The sequence below is a fragment of the Bos indicus genome, chromosome 2 (genome assembly GCF_029378745.1).
Source record: "Bos indicus isolate NIAB-ARS_2022 breed Sahiwal x Tharparkar chromosome 2, NIAB-ARS_B.indTharparkar_mat_pri_1.0, whole genome shotgun sequence".
NCBI classification, from domain to species: domain Eukaryota; kingdom Metazoa; phylum Chordata; class Mammalia; order Artiodactyla; family Bovidae; genus Bos; species Bos indicus.
Window position 1 is genome coordinate 117865610 of NC_091761.1, and position 24088 is coordinate 117889697.

The following is a 24088-nucleotide window of genomic DNA, read 5'->3' on the forward strand; positions in this document are numbered from 1 at the left end:
TGGATTAATAACTTTCCTAAAATTATTTTAGGTGTGATATTCTCACTGAGGCCTGGTGAAAAAAATTTTTTTAAATATTACAAAATAGTGATCTTTATGTCTTTCTGACCATTCTTTGGTGGTGATGGTTCAGCTGCTTGGTTGTGTCCCGATTCTTGTGACCCCATGAACTGCAGCCTGCCAGATTCCTCTGTCCATGAGATTTCCCAGGCAAGAATACTGGAGAGGGCTGCCATTCCCTTCTCCAAGGATTCTCCACAGCCTCAGGAATCAAACCCTCATCTCCTGCACTGCAGGCAGATTCTTTACTGCTGAGCCACCAGGGACGACCCTCTGACTATTGTTCAGCATGGTCTCAATACATTTTCTGTAAAAGGTAGTAAATACTTCCAGTTTTGTGGTGGTACTACGTGTCACAGAAGCAGGTATAAATAACATATAAACAAATGGGCATGGCTATGTTCTAACCAAATTTTTATTTACAAAAGCAGGCAGCAGGCTGGATCTGGTCCATGGCTTACCACAAGAGGAGTAGGCAACCAGATGGTTACCATAAGTAACAATGTGTGCCCTCCCAAAGTGGGACTCTATTTTATTACGCCCATTTATAAATTGTTAATGCTCAGACACTGTAAAGAAATCTCCATAAAATAATAATGCCCAATTAGAACAGCCAATGAGAATATAACAGCATTCAGTGCTAACGGAGTCTTGATGCCTGTTAGCTCATTTTATCAACTCCCTCATTTATCAAAGTTTATGATTAATATTAATTTTTATTGAAAAGCATGATCTCTTTAAGATCTGTAAAATTTATACCTACTATAAATCAAATTTGCAAGACAGTAAAATTCAGGACAAACTGTTAAGTAGCACTAGAATGAGCCCTTTAGTGAATTAGAATCCAAGATAGTTGGGTGGGTGGATGGGTGTGGGGACTGAAGCTTCTCAACCTATGGATGTTACTGGGGGGAAAAAAAATCCTCATGCTCTGCAGTATCACCTACTAAAACTAATAGTGAAAATATGATTAGAAACACAGCATTCAAACCTATGTTATTATTTTGCAGTTAGAGTCCTAACAAAACCATCATCAATTTTAATAAAGATTAAACCTCTACTAACATTTGCACCAATAATCACAGATGGTCCACTCATTAGAGTCTTATTTTTGTACTTTCTCTTTTAAGGTATTTTCTTTTAGGACCAGCTTTGACAAAATTAAAAATATAATTCTGGGGAAGACTTCCTTTTTCTCATTTTCCTTCTTTATAAATATAGGAGAGTAAATAAATGGTTTTGAGCTTCCTGAGAGTGTTAAGCAGTGCAAAGTGTGGTGGTTCTGGAAACCACTGAACCAGCTATTTCTTGCACTAAATGATTTCTTTAACTCATTTCTGCACGACTTCCATGTATTTTTTAAGAGCGACATATATGTCCAAATCTTACTCTCTTAATTGAAATGTCTGTCCCAACTGAAGTGCATATATTAACACTACAGAAAAAACTGCCTATGAACCAACACGATTTCCACAGCATACTGACATCATTTCCAAGTGGATGTGGGCAAATTCAGGTTAAAGAAATCTATGCTGCAAAAGGGCATGCTATTATCAACTCTTGGTTGTGTGCTTTCAAGATTAACTTGAAACCAAGTTTCAAATGCCTCATGGTGACTTTCCGGCAAACTCTAGTGATTGTTTTCTAGAGACTTTACTTTTCTATGCTTTAGAGTAAAATCTTTGGTATCCTGGAAGATTAGAAACCAACTCTGGTTCAGTCTAAAAGGGGCCAAAACCTGGGAGCAAAGAGCACATTCCTAATCTAATCGTAGGCAAAACGAGCAAAGCGGCTCATTACAAGCAGCTGGCAATGGCACCCACTCCAGTACTCCTGCCTGGAGAATCCCACGGACGGAGGAGCCTGGGGGGCTGCCGTCTATGGGGTCACACAGAGTCAGACACGACTGAAGCGACTTAGCAGCAGTAGCAGCAGTTAATTCCTTGTATTACAGGTCTCAGATTCTGTTTGAAATTATTATCTGTGCTAGCATATATGTTACCAAACAGAAATGATTTGGTATATAATTACACCTCCAAATGTGTGTATGTCCATAGAGACACACAGACATTTTTATGCCTTTACGTTTTACATGCACAATTATAACATTTAGTTTTATCTTCTATAAATTAAATGCTTGCTTATAATGCTATAAAACGCATGTTATAAATAAGCCTCTGATTTTCAATCATCAAGATGGAAAGTTCATTCAAAACACTTTAAACAAAAAACTCACTAATGTCTCCTGTAAAATGTACTAGTTTCTATTTCAGTCACAAAACAGAAGTAGTCTGACCAATGTTCCTATGTTGAGTTATGGCAAAATGCTAGCTCCAAAAATTCTCTAATATAGAACTCCTTATTTATTTTAACAAAACAGTGTCTTTAAAAAAGAGGGGAAAAAAAACCAGTGGTTCCTCTTCTAGGGAGTATTTTCAAAACATCTGAGGAACAGTGGTGCTATTGGCATTTTTAGCAGTTAAGCACCAGAGGTAGAAGATATCATGACCTAAGGGAAAAATGGGCTTATAATTAATTTCTCAGCTTAGATTTGTTTTGCATGGTCCTCTACATACTTAGTAATGCCCTGGTGGCTTAGATGGTAAAGCGTCTGCCTACAATGTGGGAGACCCGGGTTCAATCCCTGGGTCAGGAAGATCTCCTGGAGGAGGAAATGGCAACCCACTCCAGTATTCTTGCCTGGAAAATCTCATGGATGGAGAAGCCTGGTAGCCTACAGTCCATGGGGTCGCAAAGAGTCTGACACGACTGAGTGACTTTACTTACTACATACTTGAAGCTTTCCAGGAATGAATGGCAATCAACAAGATTGTATTTTCTTTTTTTTGGCAGCTTTATCAAGAGCCATGCATCAGTTTGGAAAAGTTTATAATAAAAATGCTGCTTACAGAATTGAAGTCTGTTGTTAGCAGTTGTCAAATTCAACAAAAATACAGATGCAAGCATCTGAATATAGTGTCATCTTGCATCAAGTACCCAAGCATTTACTTACTGAGATAATAAGTACTTTGTTATCAACCGTTTTCCTTCTACTTGTTTATTTTTACCTTTGTAAAATGCTCGTACATTGTATCAATGTTTCTAGACTGTGTAGGCAAGCATTTTATATACTTCCTAATTCAAGATACTAGAGGGGCATCAAAGAAAAGATATTTTACATTATATGATACACACTATACCGTGGGATTGACTGGTTTGATCTCCTTGCAGTCCAAGGGATTCTCAAGAGCTTCTCCAAAACAACCAAACCAGTCAATCCTAAAGGAAATCAACCCTGATATTCACTGGAAGGGCTGATGCTGATGCTCCAGTACTTTGGCCACCTTATGTGAAGAGCCGACTCATTAGAAAAGACCCTGACGTTGGGAAAGATTGCAGGAGGAGAAGGCGACAACAGAGGATGAGACGGTTGGATGGCATCACTGACTCAATGGACATGAATTAGGTACACTCCGGGAGTTGGTGATGGACAGGGAGGCCTGCAGTGTTGCAGTTTATGGGGTTGCAAAGTGTTGGACACAACTGCATGTGCTAAGTTGCTGCATGTCTGACTCTTTGCGACCCCATGGACTGTAGTCCGCCAGGCTCCTCTGTCCCTGGGATTTTCCAGGCAAGAATACTGCAGAGGGTTTGCCACGCCCTGCTCTAGTCTTTCACATATGACATTATAACTTGCTGTTCAATTATTGAAGAAACATTTGTATATATATATGTTTAGTCGCACTGATAACTCTTCTAGGAAAAGCATTCTTCTCTTCTAGGAAAGCATTCTGAGACTGAGAAAGTATTTGCCAAAAGTGGTGAGGGACATCAGATTCCTTCAATACTGAGGGACAGGAGAATCAGAGTAAACCGTCAGTGAAGATATGAAATAATCCACGGCAGCTGATGGCTTATAGGCTTCCAGTATACTTAAAGAAGTGACAGCTGGAAAAAATTTCACACCTGATGGTTAAAGGCAAATAATCTATAATGCAAGGAAAATTGCACAATATATAAAATATTTCTCTATTGGTCCAAGAAATAAAGAATCCAATGTGTATAACCTCTACCTAGAAAAAAGTAGCCTCTGTTCCTCTTGAGGCCATAACAACCACGCTAAACGCAACACTGTCAGTCTTGCCTCCCAGCCCAAGGCCTGAGGGGATACACCAGCCTTCTCAGCATTACCAAAGCAGCCCAAGAAGTGGAAGAGTGTGTGCACATGCACTTCTGCTGGTGAAACTCAAAGTGAATAATTACGCTGTAAGATTTGCCCTTACTGAGAGGAGTACATGACAAGTTACCTGGACAACTCTAGTATAAACTGTTTGAAGTGTTTTCAATTTAATCATAAGAAACAATAAAGTCGTTTTCACATCACACCATGTCTCCCTTTAACATGTCTCCCTCCTCCCAAAGATGAAGAAGCTTCCATCTGACTGAGCAAAGGTCAGGACCAAAAAAGATGGAAGGAACATCAAAAAACGAATATTTAAAAAGGCATCCATACTGGTTAATCAGGGAGAAGAATGAAGAGAACACACAACTATACGGGCATGCTGCACTGAGCAGAACTAAGGGAAATAAACGGTCTGGTATAGATGTTTAACAGCTCTGATAGCTAACAGGTGCTGTTTACAAATATTCCACTTTCTTTCCAGGCAGACGGTAGGATAATACCTGCCAAACCACCTGGAAATTACATGCTGCCATGTAACTTGCTCTGGTCAAGGGAACATGGGTGGAAATGGATCACTTTAGGGAAGCCTTGGACAGTCAGAAAGCAATTCAGCACTTTCTCTTGCCACCAGAGCAGTGATACCCAAATACCTGAAAGTGTGCACATGGAGCAGAGCCTGCAAGCAACCCAGGATGAACAAATCTAACAGCTAGATGATAACCTAATGTTTAGGAGCTGTTTGTTACCACAGCATAATCCCTGTAGCATACCCATTTAAACTGGGCCCTATTTTAACTCTGCCTTCACTCCAGGCAATCACCTTTTGATGACCATGTCCATAAAAGAAAGTGACACTTCTGCACCTACAAATGCCAAGGAAGTAAATCTCCTTATTTCAACACTAGTCTTTGTTGAACACCTACTACTTATGAACAAAGTACCAAGAAGAACAGAAAAGAACTAAAATCTACTCTGGAAGTAACTAATGACTCTACTTTTGAAATACAGACAAACGTGGCTGACGTGTACCCTATGTTTTACAAGTGCTTCCTCAGCCTTCAAAGCCCACATCCATAAGGCCATTACTAGAAATATTTCTCTGACTTCAATAATCACCTACGTGCCAATATCCCTTACTGAGCTGGAAACTGCTTGTGACAAAGGCTATTCTACTCTCATTTTTATAACTAAGGCAGGACTTGTTAAAACTCTAAAGCCAAAAAAGAAAAAGAGGCTTTATTAAAATAAGGCATGCATACCTCCACAATCAAAACAGTTAAAGAATCAAGCCTAGAGAAAAGATTCAACATAGATCTGAAAAACTAAGGAATGGAAACTAGTCAGAACTTGAACCACACATACTCTAATACATTTGCTTTTCTCTGCCCATCTTCTTCCATAAATAAGGCAGGAGACGTGCAGCTGGCAACTTTAAATTCACACCTGTTCTTTGCAACCAGAAGGCAAACACTTGACAGAATGATGAGAAAATGCACTTTTTTTCCTGATGGTGGTAAGTAAATTGGAGGGCAAAAGATTTATGTGAAATAAGTTGACTATAAAAAACTCACTTTGACCAAGCAATTTCATTCCTTGGAACCTATTCCTTGAGAGATACCAAAATTGCAAACATCTAAAAAGCAAGAGAGTTCCAGAAAAACATCTATTTCTGCGCTATTGACTATGCCAAAGCCTTTGACTGTGTGGATCACAATAAACTGTGGAAAATTCCGAAAGAGATGGGAATACCAGACCACCTGACCTGCCTCTTGAGAAATCTGTATGCAGGCCAGGAAGCAACAGTTAGAACTGGACATGGAACAACAGACTGGTTCCAAATAGGAAAAGGAGTACGTCAAGGCTGTATATTGTCACCCTACTTGTTTAACTTATATGCAGAGTACATCATGAGAAACTCTGGACTGGAAGAGGCACAAGCTGGAATCAAGATTGCTGGGAGAAATATCAATAACCTCAGATATGCAGATGACACCACCCTTATGGCAGAAAGTGAAGGGGAACTAAAAAGCCTCTTGATGAAAGTGAAAGAGGAGAGTGAAAAAGTAGGCTTAAAGCTCAACAGTCAGAAGAAGATCATGGCATCCGGTCCCATCACTTCATGGGAAATAGATGGGGAAACAGTGGCTGACTTTATTTTTCTGGGCTCCAAAATCACTGAAGATGGTGACTGTAGCCATGAAATTAAAAGACGCTTACTCCTTGGAAGGAAAGTTATGACCAACCTAGATAGCATATTCAAAAGCAGAGACATTACTTTGCCAACAAAGGTCTGTCTAGTCAAGGCTATGGTTTTTCCTGTGGTCATGTATGAATGTGAGAGTTGGACTGTGAAGAAGGCTGAGTGCCGAAGAATTGATGCTTTTGAACTGTGGTGTTGGAGAAGACTCTTGAGAGTCCCTTGGACTGCAAGGAGATCCAACCAGTCCATTCTGAAGGAGATCAGCCCTGGGTTTTCTTTGGAAGGAATGATGCTAAAGCTGAAACTCCAGTACTTTGGCCACCTCATGTGAAGAGTTGACTCATTGGAAAAGACTCTGATGCTGGGAGGGATTGGGGGCAGGAGGAGAAGGGGACCACAGAGGATGAGATGGCTGGATGGCATCACTGACTCGATGGACGTGAGTGTGGGTGAACTCCCGGAGTTGGTGATGGACAGGGAGGGCTGGCGTGCTGCAATTCACGGGGTGGCAAAGAGTCAGACACCACTGAGTGACTGAACTGAACTGAACTGAAGCACAAGCAAAAACTTTTCCCACTGCAATTATCTAACTATCCAAAAAAGGAAAATTAATAGTGGAAAATACTGCACATTGAGTCAGCAAATCATGTGACCATTTGTAAACAAATGCCAAAAATCATAATGATAAGAGGAAATGTTCATGTTGGGATATTGAGTGGAAACAATAGTAGGATCTAAAAGTATTTACAATGTAATCAGCTACATGCTAAATGGCGCTTTAAAGACAGGGAATTCCCTAGAGGTCCAGTGGTTAAGACTCCTCGCTTCTATTGCAGGGGGCACAGGTTCAATAACTGATCAGGGAACTAAGATTCCCCCCACCAAAATAAAGACAGATAAAAATCAAAACAGACTTAATCTCTGGATGATATTTATTTTCTTTTTTGTGTTTTTCTGTATCCCAACCCTTTGAAATAATTTTTTTAAGCAAAATATTAATACAAATCTATATCTTTCTATAAAATTAACCCTGGCTTTAAAAACTCCCTGCTTTGCAATGTTAACAGAAAACAATAACCTCTAGATCTCATAATATATTACTCAGTAATAAATAACTAGTAAAACCCTGCAGACAAATTTTGTAATGGGAGTGTGAAGGTGGAGTGGATTGGATTCAGGCATTTTTTCACACCATTAAAAAAAAAAAACACTGAGAACGGAGAAGAAAATTTTATTCTGGGAGAAAGCAAAGGAAGAAAAGAAACAAACAGCTGATATACCTGACTACCTAAATTTAAAATCTACCATAAATTAGTACTAGAACAAGTAATAAAAAATACTAGCCCATCTCTGTAGATTGATTCCCTTTTCATAAAGGGTTCTAATAAAAGAACAAACATCCTCAAAATTAAGAGAGAAAAGGGACACTAAGACAACTCACAAAATATATAAAAATGCCCAATATGTGGGGAAGACCTTCAACTCTATGGTAACCAAAGAACAGTAACTTTAACCAAAGGAATCCCTTTTCCCCACAAACTTATACTAAAAATGCTGTGCTGTTTGACCAGGATTTGAAGAACTAGGCATTCTCACGAAGTGTTAGGAGTATAAACTGGTTTAATCAAAACAAGAAAAAAAAAAAACCAAAGTGATTCGATCTTTCTGAAAGACAATTTAGTATTCTGTTAAAAAAGTCTTCAGGGACTTCCCTGGTGGTCCAGTGGTTAAGACTCTGTGCTTTCAATGCAGGGAACATGGGCTCAATCCCTGGTAGGGGAACTAAGATCCCACATGCCATGCAGCACCAAAAAAAAAAAAGTCTTCAAATTAATTCATATCCTTGGGTCCTATGAACCTATTGTAGGAATCTGACTCAATAAAATCAGAATCATACTCAAATGTGATAGGCATGGGAGTAATGTATTTTACAGACAAAAAATGAGGGATAATTCAAATCATGGAGTAGAAACAGAGTAGAAATATGAACCACCATTATCTCTGGGTAGAAGGATTAAATTTATCTTAATTCTTTAATTCTCCCGAAGCATCCAATTTTCTGTTCTCATCATTCTGTGTTTTTATAACAAAGTCAAACAAACCTTCACTACAGCAACCTTAACTGAGCTTGCTATAAAACTGAATTCAATCCTACCACTGACATTTGAGAAAAACAAAAAAATTGCTAAAGAAAATGTTAATGAATGGCCAAGAGAGAGGGAGAGCCTGCTAGCAGTGGGAAGGCTAGGTAATATCTCTCAGAGCAAGCCCACACACAAGCAGAAGAGGTGAAGGATTTCCTGAAGAAGGAAGAGAACACACAGAGAGGAACAGATCAATGGTAGCCCAACAAATTATGGAAGAAGGGAGAAGAGAAAAACAACAGAAGAGGGGAAAGATATCTAGTTTCATTAGGAACAGAGATGAAGAATGGGTGAAAAACAACAGAGGGAATAATCAAGAGAAAATAAATATATCCCAAAGATCCAAGTTTATTTTACCTTATGGATGAACTAGACCTTTTCTTCTTAAGGCAAAAAAAAGGTAAGTGACCTGATTTGGGAAAAAGACAAAGTGGTCACAGAAATGAAGCTACACAAAAAAGGACACGTTCACCCAAGTTGGGAAGGAAACAGAGCAAATCAAAAAATGAATGAATTAAGAAATTCTAGGAGGGAAAAAACTTAAATTCTAAACTGAAAGAGTTAAATAATCTTCAATTGTAAGTACTTCATGCCCTCCTCTAAGTCTTTCATCATCTGCATCAAGTGGTTTGTGCAGTAAGAACAGCTGGCATAAAGAAAGAATCGGACTGGAGAGTGAAGCAGTCAGGAATCAAGCCTTGTCTCTACACAGCAGCTGTGTAAAGCTGAGCAAGCATTTATAAAACAGGGACTACATATTTACTAGCACACAGCTTCTGTGAGTCTCAAAGTGAAAGAATATGTACATCTGTTGGAGTAGATGCTCTTATTATTGCCACTATTTCAATCACTGGACCACTGTGAATACATCCACAAGACCAAAGCCACTGTGTTTTGGAAACAAAAGTCACAATAGTAGTAGTATTTTACTTAGGAAAGGTAGGCAACAGGAATCAGGTTAAAAGAATGGAAATACAGTTACAACTGCTCTCTCCCAATTAATGCCAATCCTCTCACTCCCCAACATCCCTGGAGAGGTTTCTCAGAAGTTACATAATTGGGTACTACAGCACACTCCATTGGGGCTTCACAAGTCAGTCTGGGGTTTGAGGTCCCTTCCAGTCCAGACAATCTATCACAAACAAAAGTATCAACCTTGCTAAAATGGCAAAATGAGATTCCAATGTGCAAATATATTCTCATTTGCATTATTAACCAAAATGATAAGACTTTTTGGCGGAAGTTCCAAATTCCTACGTACTGATCATAATTATACTTCTCCCCATAAAAACAGGAAACACCTGAACAATCAATATTACTAAATTATGGTATTAACCACACAACTAGACATGAAGACTTTAAAAGTCATGTTTTTAAAAAATTTTTAAAGACAGGAAAACAACACATATGATACTAGACTTCAAAAAAGTGAATATGCCCTCTTTTGTGACTATTTTTTGCCAGGACATGTTTCTTGAAGACATAAAAGTTGAAATCGTGAGAGATGAAATGAGGCTGCATTACTGAAAGGGAGGAAGGATTCAAGTCTTACAAAAACTCTTAATTACACCTTGCTTTACGTATTTTGGCATGTTTCTGCCTTACCAAAGAAACTTAAATTTCATTATTTTCCATCAATTGAGCATGCATCATTGGCTTAAAGTACATAAACTTTAGGGAAAGATCCATTCTACACATCTAATTGAATTCAATCTTGAGCACAACTTAGCTATTAAAGCCAATGCATCTTAATCAACTAGAATTAACTGTGTCTATTTGTTTTCCACTCACATTTTTAAATACATAATACAAGAGATATTTAAATAATTTTCCCTATTACTGACGTGCAGAAAAGATAATGGTGCTGAAACATCACTGGATTTACAAGTAATATACTGTGTGACAGTGCAAAATGTTTGTCAATCATATCAAGAGCCTAAGCATAACCTGAGAATTAATATGTATGCATGCACATCTAGTATGGCTCAGCGGGTAAAGAATCCGTCTGCGATGCAGGAGACACAGGAGATGTAGCTTCAATCCCTAGGGTGGGGAAGATCCCCCTGGAGAAGTAAATGGCAACCACTCCAGTATTCTTGCCTGGGAAATATTACAAACAGAGGAGCCTGGTGAGCTATGGTCCAGGGGCTCAAAAAAGCTGGACACAAATGAACCACCTAGCACACGCCCATGCACGTGCACGCACATGGAGGAATGGGTCAATGTTAGCAGTGATTCTAAGTGGACTGTGAAAATATGATGTTTTTCTTTATACTTCCCTGTATTTTCCAAGTTCTCTAAAATATGTAACATTTTTGTAATGGGGGGTGTTATTTTCTAATCAGCAGCATAAATAAAGTATGCTGCTTTAAATGTAAAAAAAGCAAAAAATTTAGAACAAAACTCTGTACTAAGCACTGTTCTAAAAGTTTAACATACTATAATACTGAAATTAACTAGTAACCCTGTAAAATAAGTATCCTCACTGTACGGACTAAAACAAACAAAAAAAAAATTGAGGTTTTCTGAAGGATATATAACAAAGGACACACAGCTATTTCACAAGAGACAAAAATTACACACAAACTGTCCTAGCCCAATGTCCAAATGTTCAACCACTAAAATGGCCTGACATGAGCAAGATATACTTCAATTTCTTCTTTACATTTGACATTTACCTTTTATAAATATATAAAATATTTATAAATTATATATAAATTTTATATATATTTTACTAGGCAATATACTGGAGAAGGAAATAGCAACTCACTCCAGCACTATTGCCTGGGAAATTCCATGGATTCTGATGGGCTACTGTCCACGGGGTCACTAAGAGTTGGACATGACTTAGTGACTAAACAAGACAATATATACATGATAATGCCTCAAAATGTTGCATAAGGTAATCTTATTAGAGTTTAGCCACAATCTACTTTAATCTATGATGAGTCCATGCACTGGAAAAGTAGGCCCAAGCAAATCTGAGTATGTTATGCATAAAATGAGAGTACTTAGCTAAATGAGACATGGAATTCAACATTCAGCAGAATGTATCTGATTCTTCATATTACCTCCTATACAACGACTCCAGCTAAAAAAGACCAACTCAACATCAAACACTAAGAATGGATGTGCTAACAGACAACCTCACCAGCCTGTCAGCATCCATGTGTTGTCAAAAAATAAGATGGGGAAAAAACTCAAAAGCTAGGTAACAAAACTCAAGATCTTAAAACAAACGAAGGTTCCTTTCAAATAAGGTAAATAAACCAAGTCACTACACACATGAAGGAAGGGATCACAAATGGCTGAAAGGTATGTTGTAGCCTGTGTATAAGACAGTGAGGAGAAAGAAAAGGGGCCAACAAAACATGATGTGCCACATGTTAACAACCCAGAGATTCAAGTTTTGATAATGACTGAGAACTATTTTTTGAGCCTGGGGGTGGGTGTAGGGATGATTAAATAATCGCTCTGAATTCCAGGTTTCTGCTACCTAGCTCAAAAATTAGAAAAGAAATTCCCATTTACAGTGAACCATTTAAGCTCTGGTCCATATAGTGAGGTTTTAAAAAAACTTTCTTCAATCTCAGTTTCTTTTCAAATTACCATTAAATACATACCTTCCTCCTATCGAGTCGTCTTGTGGTTGGGCCCCGGCAGTGTTCCTCTGTGAACGTCGCAGTGACCCCCCTGGATTGTTATTAGGCCGGTTGGACATTGGCACCTCTCTCTTGAAGGGACATACCCTTTCTAGACACTACCATTCACTAAAAGGGAAAAAAGAGAGAAAAAAAAAAACGTCAACTATATATGATACAACATCAAAAATGAAGGAACCATAAAAGAGGAAACTCTATATAATACAGTTTGATCAGACAGCCTTCACCAACGCTGCACTATCTTAACCTCTGAAGTCTGCCCGATTAATGTGTCATAAAGTGTTGCTCAGTCATGTCCGATTCTTTGTGACCCCATGAACTGTAGCCCACCAGGCTCCTCTGCCCATGGGGATTTTCCAGGCAAGAATACTGGAGTAGGTTGACAATACTGGAGTGGGTCCCCAGGGGATCTTTCCAACCCAGGGATCGAATCCAGGTCTCTCCACATTGCAGAGTCTTTACCATCTGAGCCACCAGGGAAGCCCCATAAACTGTCAGGATTGTATCAAATTCAAGGCATTAGGTCCAGAACCCAGCAGATAAAATCTACTTGTATTTCTCATGGAATGACCAAGAAATTCCCAATTCAAAAAAAAACAAAAAAACAGAGCACAAGTAGAAATCTTTGTTTCCACATTTCTAGTAAAAGAAAGGGGCATTGCATCTAAAGTCATAACACCTTGGCTGAAGTCGTGTCACAGAACAGGTTTTAAAGGAGTCTGCCTTTGTACAATCCACAACCTCTAGCCTCAGATTCCCCAGCCACAGAATAGAAACAATATATGCCATGGGTACTTCACAGTACTGCTGTGGCCAAATGAAACCACGAATACAAAGGAAATGGCAAAGTTGTAATATCTTAATGGAGAAACCAGGAAAAAGCAGCTTAAAGTACAGTAAACTGAGAAATGGCCCCAGATCACCTGGATTTCAGCATCAGCTGTGCTGGCTCTGACTCCAGTCAAGAAACTTGCTCTCTAAATTTGTTTACCTCTTCTGCAAAATCAGTTATCATCTACCTCATGGAGATGTTAGCAATAAGAAATTTGTGAACATAGTAAGTGTAATAACAATTTAGTTCAAAACAGAGTTCTTAATTTGTTTCAACTTTTTATCTTTCTATAAGAAACTAATACACAGGGGAAAAGGCTGATACTCAAAGAAAATAAGTTTAGCTGATAAAATAGGTCAAAGTTACTACAGAGACAGAAAAAACTGCAATTTTTATAAGTCAAATCTGACACTATTTTTAAGTCTCCAGTCAAATTCCAAGTACAGTTCTTTAGTTAACTTCTATTTATTGGGGCGGGAACAGAAGGACTAATCATATGACATTACAAGCATTGTGCCAAAAGGAAAATAAATTAATCATAACTCAATCTATTGCTGGATTTTAAGAGATTTCCATCCACTGCAACAGCAAAGTGGGTTTTCTTTTGAGTCACATACTGACCCAATTCAGTAGAAAACGGCTATCTCTATCACACATTACACCACCAATTAATATACTAAATAAACTTTAGTCAGAAGGTTCAAATTACTAATAGAATTACTCTCAATTTTATCAAGAAAAAAAGAGAAAATACTATGCAAACATTAAAAAAGAAAGAGGAAAGTTCAATTTACATGAACTGATGGAAAGGTCTCTCCCAGATATGCTACAGGAAAAACAGTATAATTTCCATCTATGTGTACACATAAATTTAGAAGGTTTGCATATGTAAGTTTATGTATTATTTACACATTAAAAATTGGTAGAAATAAATTCATAAAACAGACATTGTTAATTTAACCCCTCCCCTCCGGCCTTATCACCAGTTTCACTTTCCATGGTTTCAGTTACCTACCTGATCAGCCATGGTACAAAAATATTGAATTAAAAATTAGTTTTCAATTTTCTTTTTTTTTTTTGGCGGGGGGAGTTTCATCCTTTATTTTTAAGGAGAAGTCTGTATATTATAAATACAATACAAACAGTTGTATCATTGAGTACAGAGTTCATGTTGCAAATATTAAAGCATGTTCATCACATATCTGATGATATAAAATCAAAACTGCTTTTAAAAGCTTGTCTTTCACTGTTTCTATCATGAAAATCATGTCATTACGTTTCAGTGACACACTATTGTTTAAAGGCTCCTTTTAAGTAAAAATAGAACCCAATAATTTTTAACCAAAAGTGTATCCTATAATCCTGTTTGCTGTAGGATCAATAAACACTATACTAAGACATGGCATTTAGATATGAAATATGTCTAAAACCTTGAAGAATACAATAGAAATAGGCTAATTAAACTTTTCAGTTACAATTTTCAAAGTAAAGTTTTCAATTCCAAATAGCTGGTGAAACCACATGCCATCCGTGTCTGTCCCACTCAGAACGTGAATCATCCCTCTATCTACTGCGTCCATTATATATATGCTCCCCAGCCATTAGTATAAGAAAAACACACAGGATATACAGAACTCTACTATCTATGGCTTCAGGAATCTACTGAAGATCTTGAAACGTATCCCCCTGAAGATGGTACTGACTGACTGTGAGAAAGAGGACTGGGTCTGAGATGAAAGGAGTAATTGTTATCTATTCTTTGAAAGCAATAAGGTAGGTCATTTGATTACAAACGTTGGGCTCTTGTGTCAAACTGCCTCTGACTGAGTTCAGATCTTAACTCCAGTATCAACAAAATGTATGACCTTGTATGGTTTCCCTGGTGGCTCAAATAGTAAAGAATCTGCTGCAATGCAGGAGACTGCCTGCAATGCAGAAGACCTAGGTTTGATCCCTGAGTCCAGAAGATCCCTTAGAGAAGAAAATGGCAACCCATTTCAGTATTTTTGCTGGGACAATCCGATGGACAGAGGAGCCTGGCAGGCTGCATGCAGTCCATGGGGGGTCACAAGAGTCGGACACAAATTAGCAACTAAACCACCATCATCACAAACTAAATAAAAGACCCATCCTATTTCAGAATTCATCCAGGAAGTTTTACCACTTCAAAGGCCATCTCGCCTGGACCCCCAACAGTGTGGACACAAGAGAACAGCATGATACTGTTTCTTTCACTTTGAAAAGCAAAGAAAACTATTACTCAAGAGGTTTAGGATATCTTACCTGCCCACTTTTGGCTATTAAATGCCTACTGTATGTTATGGGGCGTTAAGTGATTCAAATGAATATAGAAGTCATACTGGTTAATTTAACCTATAGGTAGTAAAGTAACCTTAATGATGCTCCCAAAACCTTCAGAGTTTGTCAATCAGCACCAGGCGATTCACTGATACTTCTTGAAATTTAAGAGAGGAAAAGTGGCAAGAAGACATTTATCAAAGTGCTACCTGCTTTTAAAGCATAAACTGCTCTTTAAGTAAGGAGGCCAGGCTCTGTAAAACTTTGGAGTTTGAATTGCCCAAAAGTAAATATAAGAGTAACATATAATACACATAGGATCTCCCCCTCTGCCAGCTATCAACAAATTCAGAGACAGAAGGGACCCTTGGGGGTCATCAAGTTCAAAGCTTTACATTATAGACAATTCCAAATGAAGAACGTTCAAGTCATCTGATGAGGAACTAGTCCTCTGAACCCTGATATGCAGGCAACCTATCCCCTCTATAGAGTTCACCTGAAATTCTCAACTCTTTGGCTCCAGACATGAGCCCAAAAATCAGCATGCAATACTTTCCTTCTTGCTATGTGAGTATTCTGTGCTGTCTTCACCAATTAGTATACCTACCATATTTTATTAATTAAATTTTTAAAAACAAAGTTAGAGTTACACTAATAAAAACATTGCTGAAAATTGTTTTGACAAACTGAAATGAAAACAAACTCAAAGATTCCATCTTAATAGGCATCTCATAATGCAGAAGCTAGAAGGTTTAAGTCCAGTCTACTAATAACTCTTTCAAGTACTGAAATACGTGAGTCTTCTAACCATGGATTATATGCCTTCATTTCAGTAGAAATAATCACCAACATTTTCCACATGAAACCTTTGACATTAATTCCTAAAGCACTGAAATCAAAGAGATGGCATATATGACTTTGATTTTAATAGAAAAAGCGTAAAAACACTGATATGTTCAAGATTGAAAGCAAACTCATAGAACAGTAGATGGTTACCAGAAGCAGGGTATAGTGGGTGGGCCAAATGGGTAAAGGAGTCAAAAGACACAAACTTCAGCTGTCAAGGAAGTTTTATTATTATAGGAATTTAATCTACAGCATGATAATTAAGTTATTACTACTGTACTGCATATTTGAAAGTTGCTAAGAAAGTAGATTTTGGAAAAAATTCTGTATATATGGTGATGGATGTTAACTATACTTTGTAATCATTCTGCAATATATAAAAATATCAAATCATTATGCTGTGTATCGGAAACTAATATGATGATGGATGCTAATTATACCTCAATTAAAAAAAAAAAAAACTTGCCCTGCAAACAAACTCATAACTTTGTTCACAGCTCTAAGCATCAACAAATTTACCCACTGTATAGATTAAATGGCATATGAATTTTATGTGAAAATGTATTTACCTCTTCAGGCAAACAGAATTTCTTCAGGAAAAAAAGAACTGTATTATTAATCTATATTTTAAAATTCATTCTCAAAGTTTCATAAGGACATTCTTTCAATAAACCTTCAACTGTAAACATTCTGGAAATTGTTTTCCTTTAATTTCACAATTCAAAATCACAGAAGATAGGTTAAGGCTAGGGGAAAAAATTAATTAAAGTTATAGTTAACTTGGTATATGGAAGATATGGTACTTCTTCCTAGTCAAATGGCCAAAAGTATGAAGGAAAATAAAAGTTAGCATTTGTGCAAAATTTTTATCACATGAAGGAAGCTGGAAAGACTGGGGAATATATCTCCAATTTAGTGACCAAGAGCAGTCATGTACAGCCCCAAACCAAGCTAATACGTTTACCTATGTAACCACTATCATCTATTGACAGGCAACTCTTAAACACTGAAGAAAACTTCTATTATTTTCACAGTAAAGATAACACTTTTCTAAAAATCTAATATCCCACAGAGCATTTGTAGAAAGTTAGCAGATTTCAGAATTGACACTTAAAGGGAATTTTTTATTTATCCAACGTGTTTCCCCTCCCCAATCCTCAATTTCTTATGCTTTCATTTAGATATTGTCCTCCAAAGAGACATTTGGCTTCAGATTATAAAACTGGGGTTTAATAGCAACAGTAATTAACACAATTTCCACAGCACTTTATTCATTTGTTTATCTTAATAAACAAGATTTAAATGTGCCAATAAGTCTTATTAACCGTGTTGCTTATTATTCCTACTTTACAAATAAGGAAACTGCAGCATTACAAAATTAAGTTGCCTGCATTCAACAAGTATTAGCATCTGGACATGCAGGCCGCAAGGAACAACATCCAGAATTGTGGAGGTAAACAACTGCAAACACCAGATCAAAAAGGATATGACTCACTACTATCTTAGGAGAAAGGACAGTAAGTTAAACGTACCAAGGGCAGTATTAAACAACTCTACAGTAAAATGGAATGGAAGCCACCCTAGCTTTTAACAGAAGTCACTCTGGCTTAAGCAGGAACAACAGCGTCAAACACGACTATCTTTAAAATGGGAATGAATATCCTTTAAGCTTCCCTAAAAGCAATGGATTCAGAGGTGCTGAGATACAGAGGCAAATAAAACAATCTGTGCTCACAAAGAGCTTATTACTGCTCTATATCCCCCTACTCAACTATCCTACAGAAAGGCCGAGGCTCAAATCCTAGCTCTGCGACTTAATAAGACATACAATACCTGACCTTCATCTCTGTTTCCTTCACCATTAAACTATAGAGATAATACTATTAGCTTAGGGTTTAGGAAAAAAACAATTATAAGGCTCTTGGAACAGCGGCTGACACGTACAGCAGCCATTTAATGGGTGCCTAAAAGTACAATAAATGACTGGTGAATCTGGGGGAAAAGGAGGGGATTCATGAAGTCCAATATCTTGAATAAGAAAAGAATTAAAAAGAAAAAAAGAAAAGAATTAGGAAAAAAGAAGTAGAGAAGGAAAAATAACCCCTGAAATTCTATAAAACCATTTAGAACTGTTTATATTTCACTCTGATTCAGGAAGGAGGTAATAAAAAAAAATTAATACATATAGCATAGTATAGTTACAAGTCAAATGTTAAACTCTTAGTAGTTTTATCTGAGAACAGTGCAATGTGGCTTATGAATCTTTAATGAACTAAACATTTGTTTAGCAAGCTAAACACTGGTTTCCATTAAGGAAGACAGAAATGTATTTTCTTTCTTCCAGTTAATCAGAAAAGTTCTGTTAAGAAATAAGAGCCACTGACTACAGGGAAAAGAGTAGGTTATCTGCATATGGGGTCTGTTAGGCATTTAATTCAATTTAGGGGCATTTGAAACCATTCTAATGTCATGTTGAAATACTGTGCAACACGTAAAAATAGTATTTCCAAATTATATTTTTTCTAACTCTAGAAAGTAACATTTACTGATAAAAATACAGATTTGAAAGTGAACACAGAAATATAAATGATTATGGGTAATGTTTATTTTGTGTTTACCATGTCTCAGGCAAAGTACCTCTCCAGTTAATTTTCACAACCCTACAAAATTGGTACAGACTGGAAATAAATTTCTTTCAGAGAAACTGTGGCACACAGTACACTGTAATCAACATAAGGCTACAAAGCTAACAGGTAACAAGGCCAGCAAACATGGGTTTGATCTAAACTCCAGGCTCCTATGACTATACTCTGTGCCTGAACAAAAGCAGAAAAACATTCTACATTTATACCTTTTCTAAAAATTCGAAATATTAAGAGAACATGACATTCCAAGCTAGGGGAATACCTAGAGACTACTAATCCTTGTATTTCTATGAGATAACCAGTTTAATGGAACAAACCTTAAATGAATAATTATCATGAAACATGCTAAATGGTATGAGAAGCAGTATAAAGGTAATATTGCAAACAAAAAGGGTAACTTAAATTTGCCCTCAGCAGGTTGTAAAGGTCCAATTTAAAAGGTTAGAGCTTAACAATGAAATATGAGAAAGAGAAATTAAGGAAACAATTCCACTTGCCATCATATCAAAAAGAATCAAGTACCAAGAATAAACTCTACCTAAGGAGACTTCCCCAGGTGGTGCTAGTGGTAAAGAACCTGCCTGCCAATGCAGGTTAGACCTAAGACTCGCCAGTTCGATCCCTGGGTCGGGAAGATTCCCTGGAGAAGGGAATGGCAATCCACTCCAGTATTCTTGCCTGGAGAATCCCATGGACAGAGGAGCCTGGTAGGCTACAGTTCATGGGGTCGCACAAAGCTGGACATGACTGAAGCAATTTAGCACAGCATGGCACTGCAAGGAGACAAAAGAGGGCTTCTCCCATGGCTCAGTGGTAAAGAATCCACCTGCCCATGCAGGAGACAGGTTCGATCCCTGGGTCGGGAAGATCCCCTGGAAAAGGAAAAGCCAACCCAGTCCAGTAGTCTTGCCAGGAAAATCCCATGCACAGAGGAGCCTAGTAGACTACAGTCCATGGGGTCTCAAAGAGTCAGACACAACTTAGTAACTAACCAACAACAACAGGAGGTAGAAGACCTGTATTCTGAAAACTCTTAAGACGCTGATGAAAGAAAGAAAGACAACACCAACAGATGGAAAGATATATTATCTTCTTGGATTGGAAGAAATTGATTTTTTTAAAATGACCATACTACCCAAGGCAATCCACATATTCAATGCAATCCCTATCAAATTATGAAGGGCACTTTTCACAGAACTAGAACCAAAAAAAATTTGTTTTAAGTTTGTATGGAATCACTAAAGATCCCAAAGAGCCAAAGCAATCTTGGGAAAGAGAGCTGGCAGCGCCAGGCTCCTTGACTTAAGACTACACTACAAAGCTAGTCATCAAAACAGTCTGGTATTGGCACAAAAACAGACATACAGATCAATGAGACAGGACAGAAAGGCCAGAAATAAATCCATGCACCCATGATCAATTAAGCAATGACAGAGGAGGTAAGAATATACAATGGAGAAAAGATAACCGCTTCAATAAGGGATGCTGCAAACACGATGGCCACATGTAAAAGACTGAAATTAAGAGCATTCTCTTAACACCATATACAAAAATAGACTCAAAATGGATTAAAGACCAGAACCTGAGACCAGATACTATAATACTCCTAGAGGAAAATATAGGTAGAATATTCTATGACATAAATTGTAGCAAAACTCTTTTGGATCCATTTCCTAGAGTAATTGAGTTGCGAAGAGTCTGACATGACTGAGTGATTGAACAACCACCACTACCTAGAGTAATGGGAACAAAAGCAAAAATAATTAACAGGACCTAGTTAAACTTAAAGAAGTTTTTGCACAGCAAAGGTAACCATAAACAAAAAGAAAACCTACAGACTAGGAGAAAATATTTGCAAACAATGAGATCGACAAGGAATTAATTCCCAAATATGCAAATAGCTCATGTGGTTTAATATAAAAATAAATAAATAGGCAGAAGACCTATACAGACATTTCTTCAAAGACATGCAAGTGGCCAACAGGCACGTGAAAAGATGTTCAATACTGCAACTCAGAGAACTGCAAATCACAACTACACTGAAGTATGACCTCAGACCAGTCAGAATGGCCATCACTGACAAGTCTACAGATAATAAATGCTAGAGAGGGAGGGTGTGGAGAAAAACGAATCCTCCTACCCTGCTGGTGGGAATGCAAAATGGCACAGTCACTATGGAGAACAGTATGGAAGTTCCTTAAATTAAAAACAAGCATTACCATATGATCTTGCAATCCCACTCCTGGACATCTATCCAGAGAAAATTGTAATTCAAAAGGATACATATTCCAATAGTTATAGCAGCACTATTTACAATATCTAAGACATGGAAGCAATTTAAATGTCCATGGATAAGGAAGGTGTGACCAAAAAAAAAAAGAGGTAGCACTTATCTATAACATGGAGTATTACTCAGCCAGAAAAAAGAATGAAGTGATACTACTCATAGCACCATGAATGGGTATAGAGATTATGAGATTAAGTAAATCAGACTGAAAAAGATAAGCATCATCTAATATAACTCATATATGGGATCTAAAAAATGATACAAATGAACCTATTTGCAAAACAGAAATAAACTCACAGACATAGAAAAAAACTTAAAGTTCCTAATGGCAACAGCAGGAGAGTGGCCGGGGAGGACAGATTTGCAATCTGGGATTATCAGATATACACTGCTGCTGCTAAGTCACTTCAGTTGTGTCCAACTCTGTGCGACCCCATGGACTGCAGCCTACCAGGCTTCTCCGTCCATGGGATTTTCAAGGCAAGAGTACTGGAGTGGGTTGCCATTGCCTTCTCCGAGATATACACTACAATACATAAAATAGATTAACAACAAGAACCTATTCTATAGCACAAGGAACTATATTCACTATCTTGTAATAACCTATAATGGAAAAGAATCTGAAAAAATATACGTGTGTACAATGGAATCACGTTCAATTCAGTCTCGCAGTCGTGTCCGACTCTTTGCGACCCCATGAATCACAGCACGCCAGGCCTCCCTGTCCATCACCAACTCCCGGAGTTTACCCAAACTCATGTCCATCAAGTCGGTGCTGCCATCCAGCCATCTCATCCTCTGTCGTCCCCTTCTCCTCCTGCCCCCAATCCTTCCCAGCATCAAGGTCTTTTCCAATGAGTCAACTCTTTGCATGAGGTGGCCAAAGTACTGGAGTTTCAGTTTCAACATTAGTCCTTCCAATGAACACCCAGGACTGGTCTCCTTTAGGATGGACTGGTTGGATCCCCTTGCAGTCCAAGGGACTCTCAAGAGTCTTCTCCAGCACCACAGTTCAAAAGCATCAATGCTTCAGCGCTCAGCTTTCCTCACATCCATACATGACCACTGGAAAAACCATAGAATCACTTTACTGTACACCTGAAACTAACACAACACTGCAAATTAACTATACTTCAATTTTAAAAATGGTTAAAGAGAAAAAAAAAAAAAGGTGGAACTGTGAGGAAAGGCACTGAGGAATAAGAGATTAAGATACAATGTAAGGGATGCTAGGTAAGTTCATCCCTGAGGCTGAAACATGAAGTACAGGAAGAACATGGACCTAGAAATAAGTCTAAACTGTATCATGAAGAGCCTAAAGATAAAAACTTGGGATTTAAGACCTACAGATAAGCAGATCAACTATTAAGTCACCAAACAGACTTAAGGATGGATGTTGTTGTTTAGTCACTAAGTCATGTCTGACTCTTCTGCAACCCCATGGACCGGAGCCCACCAGGCCCTCTGTCCAACTGAGCCGCCAGGGAAGCTCGAAGGATGGATGAGGGTCCAATAACAATGGAGGCTGAAATGAAGAGATGGGAATCAAGAAACATTTAGACAATAAAATCTATGCAATGAAGAAAAAAGTCTAGAATTCTGTTTATCAAACTTCAGCAGACTTTGCATTAAAATGTCACTCTAGTTTCTGGTGCTAAGGGTTAAGAAAAGTTTTTTAAAACACAAAAAATTTTGGTAACTGTTTATCTTTTCAATGCCATATGACAGAAACAAACAGGCTCACTTAGGAATTACTAAATTTTTCTAAAAGAACATTAATTTTGCTATTTCCTATTAATTAGGGTTTCAGACAATAAATTTGTATGTTGAAACTCCCGACGGTCCAGTGGTTAAGACTGTGGTTCCAATGCAGGGGGCGCAGGTTCCAAACCTGGCTGGGAAACCAAGATCCAACACGCAACTAAGTCCACAACTAGAGGGTACGTGTGCTGCAACAAAGATCCCACATGATGCAAGGAGGACCCTGCGTGCCACAATTAAGACCTGACACAGCCAAACAAATAAATAAAAAGTTTGGACCATATCTATATATGTAAAGAAAACGAATGAAAGAAAAGGACCAGGAAAAAGGTACAGTTTACTAACAAGATCATACAGGAGGAAAAGAAGAATTAAGAGCACAGGTCTTAGAAGAAAAGCACATCAATCTCCAAGACAAGAAATGACAAATGGCAGCAAGGATGTACATGCCTAGCTTAACAAAACCTGGATTTTAAAGTATGAGACCAGGAAGGGAGAACGGAGATTTCAAAGAGTTCCCTAACACAAACAGGGAAAGGAGCTGACTATGGGAACAGAGGACTGCCCAGCGGCATGAAGAACCTACCGAGATTGGAAATCCAAACCTAAGTGCCAGTCCACACCTTTTGTAGGTGTGGAAATTTTTGTAGGAGGAAACTCTCATCCAGAGTGAACTGCTCCAGAGCAACATCTACTCAGAGATGGACCAGAACAGATGAATCCAGCTCTCCAGAATAACGGGTACACTTTCCATGATGCCATTCTACTCCTAAACATGAATTTAACCACTCTGTATGTATTGATCTGTTGACAGTTAAACAGAGATGGAAAGAGGTCACAACTGACCCTCCAGAGTCCAAACTGAGTAATTTCTATACTATGCCTTCATTTACAAACAAATCACAAACTGAAGAGCTTGCAGCCAACACTTGATCTTCTAAGCATTGCCCAACACTGAACAACGGAATTCAACACTGGGCATGCATATTGATGCCAGCACCCACATTTTATGACTGCAATAGGCCTTGAGACTCTACCTTATTGCCATCTGGCAAAAGTCAATGAGATTAATTTTGGCATCATTTTCACAAAGAATACTGTTTTTTTTAGTATTAAGCCACACACTTCATACTGTAGCTCTCTTAGAAAGGTCCTGTTTCTTGTTCAGTG

General features: G+C 38.0%; 1 protein-coding gene across 16 annotated transcripts in view; it reads right to left on the reverse strand.

Moving 5' to 3' along the window:
- TRIP12 (thyroid hormone receptor interactor 12) overlaps nt 1-24088 on the reverse strand; it is a 151165-nt gene that overhangs the window by 94717 nt on the left and 32360 nt on the right. For all 16 annotated transcript variants that reach the window (XM_070773376.1, XM_070773421.1, XM_070773418.1 and 13 more), the window contains one exon: nt 12211-12357. In XM_070773376.1, coding sequence (XP_070629477.1) covers nt 12211-12308 — 98 coding nt within the window. In that variant the 5' untranslated portion in view covers nt 12309-12357. Of the gene's footprint in view, nt 1-12210; nt 12358-24088 lie in introns of those variants that run through there.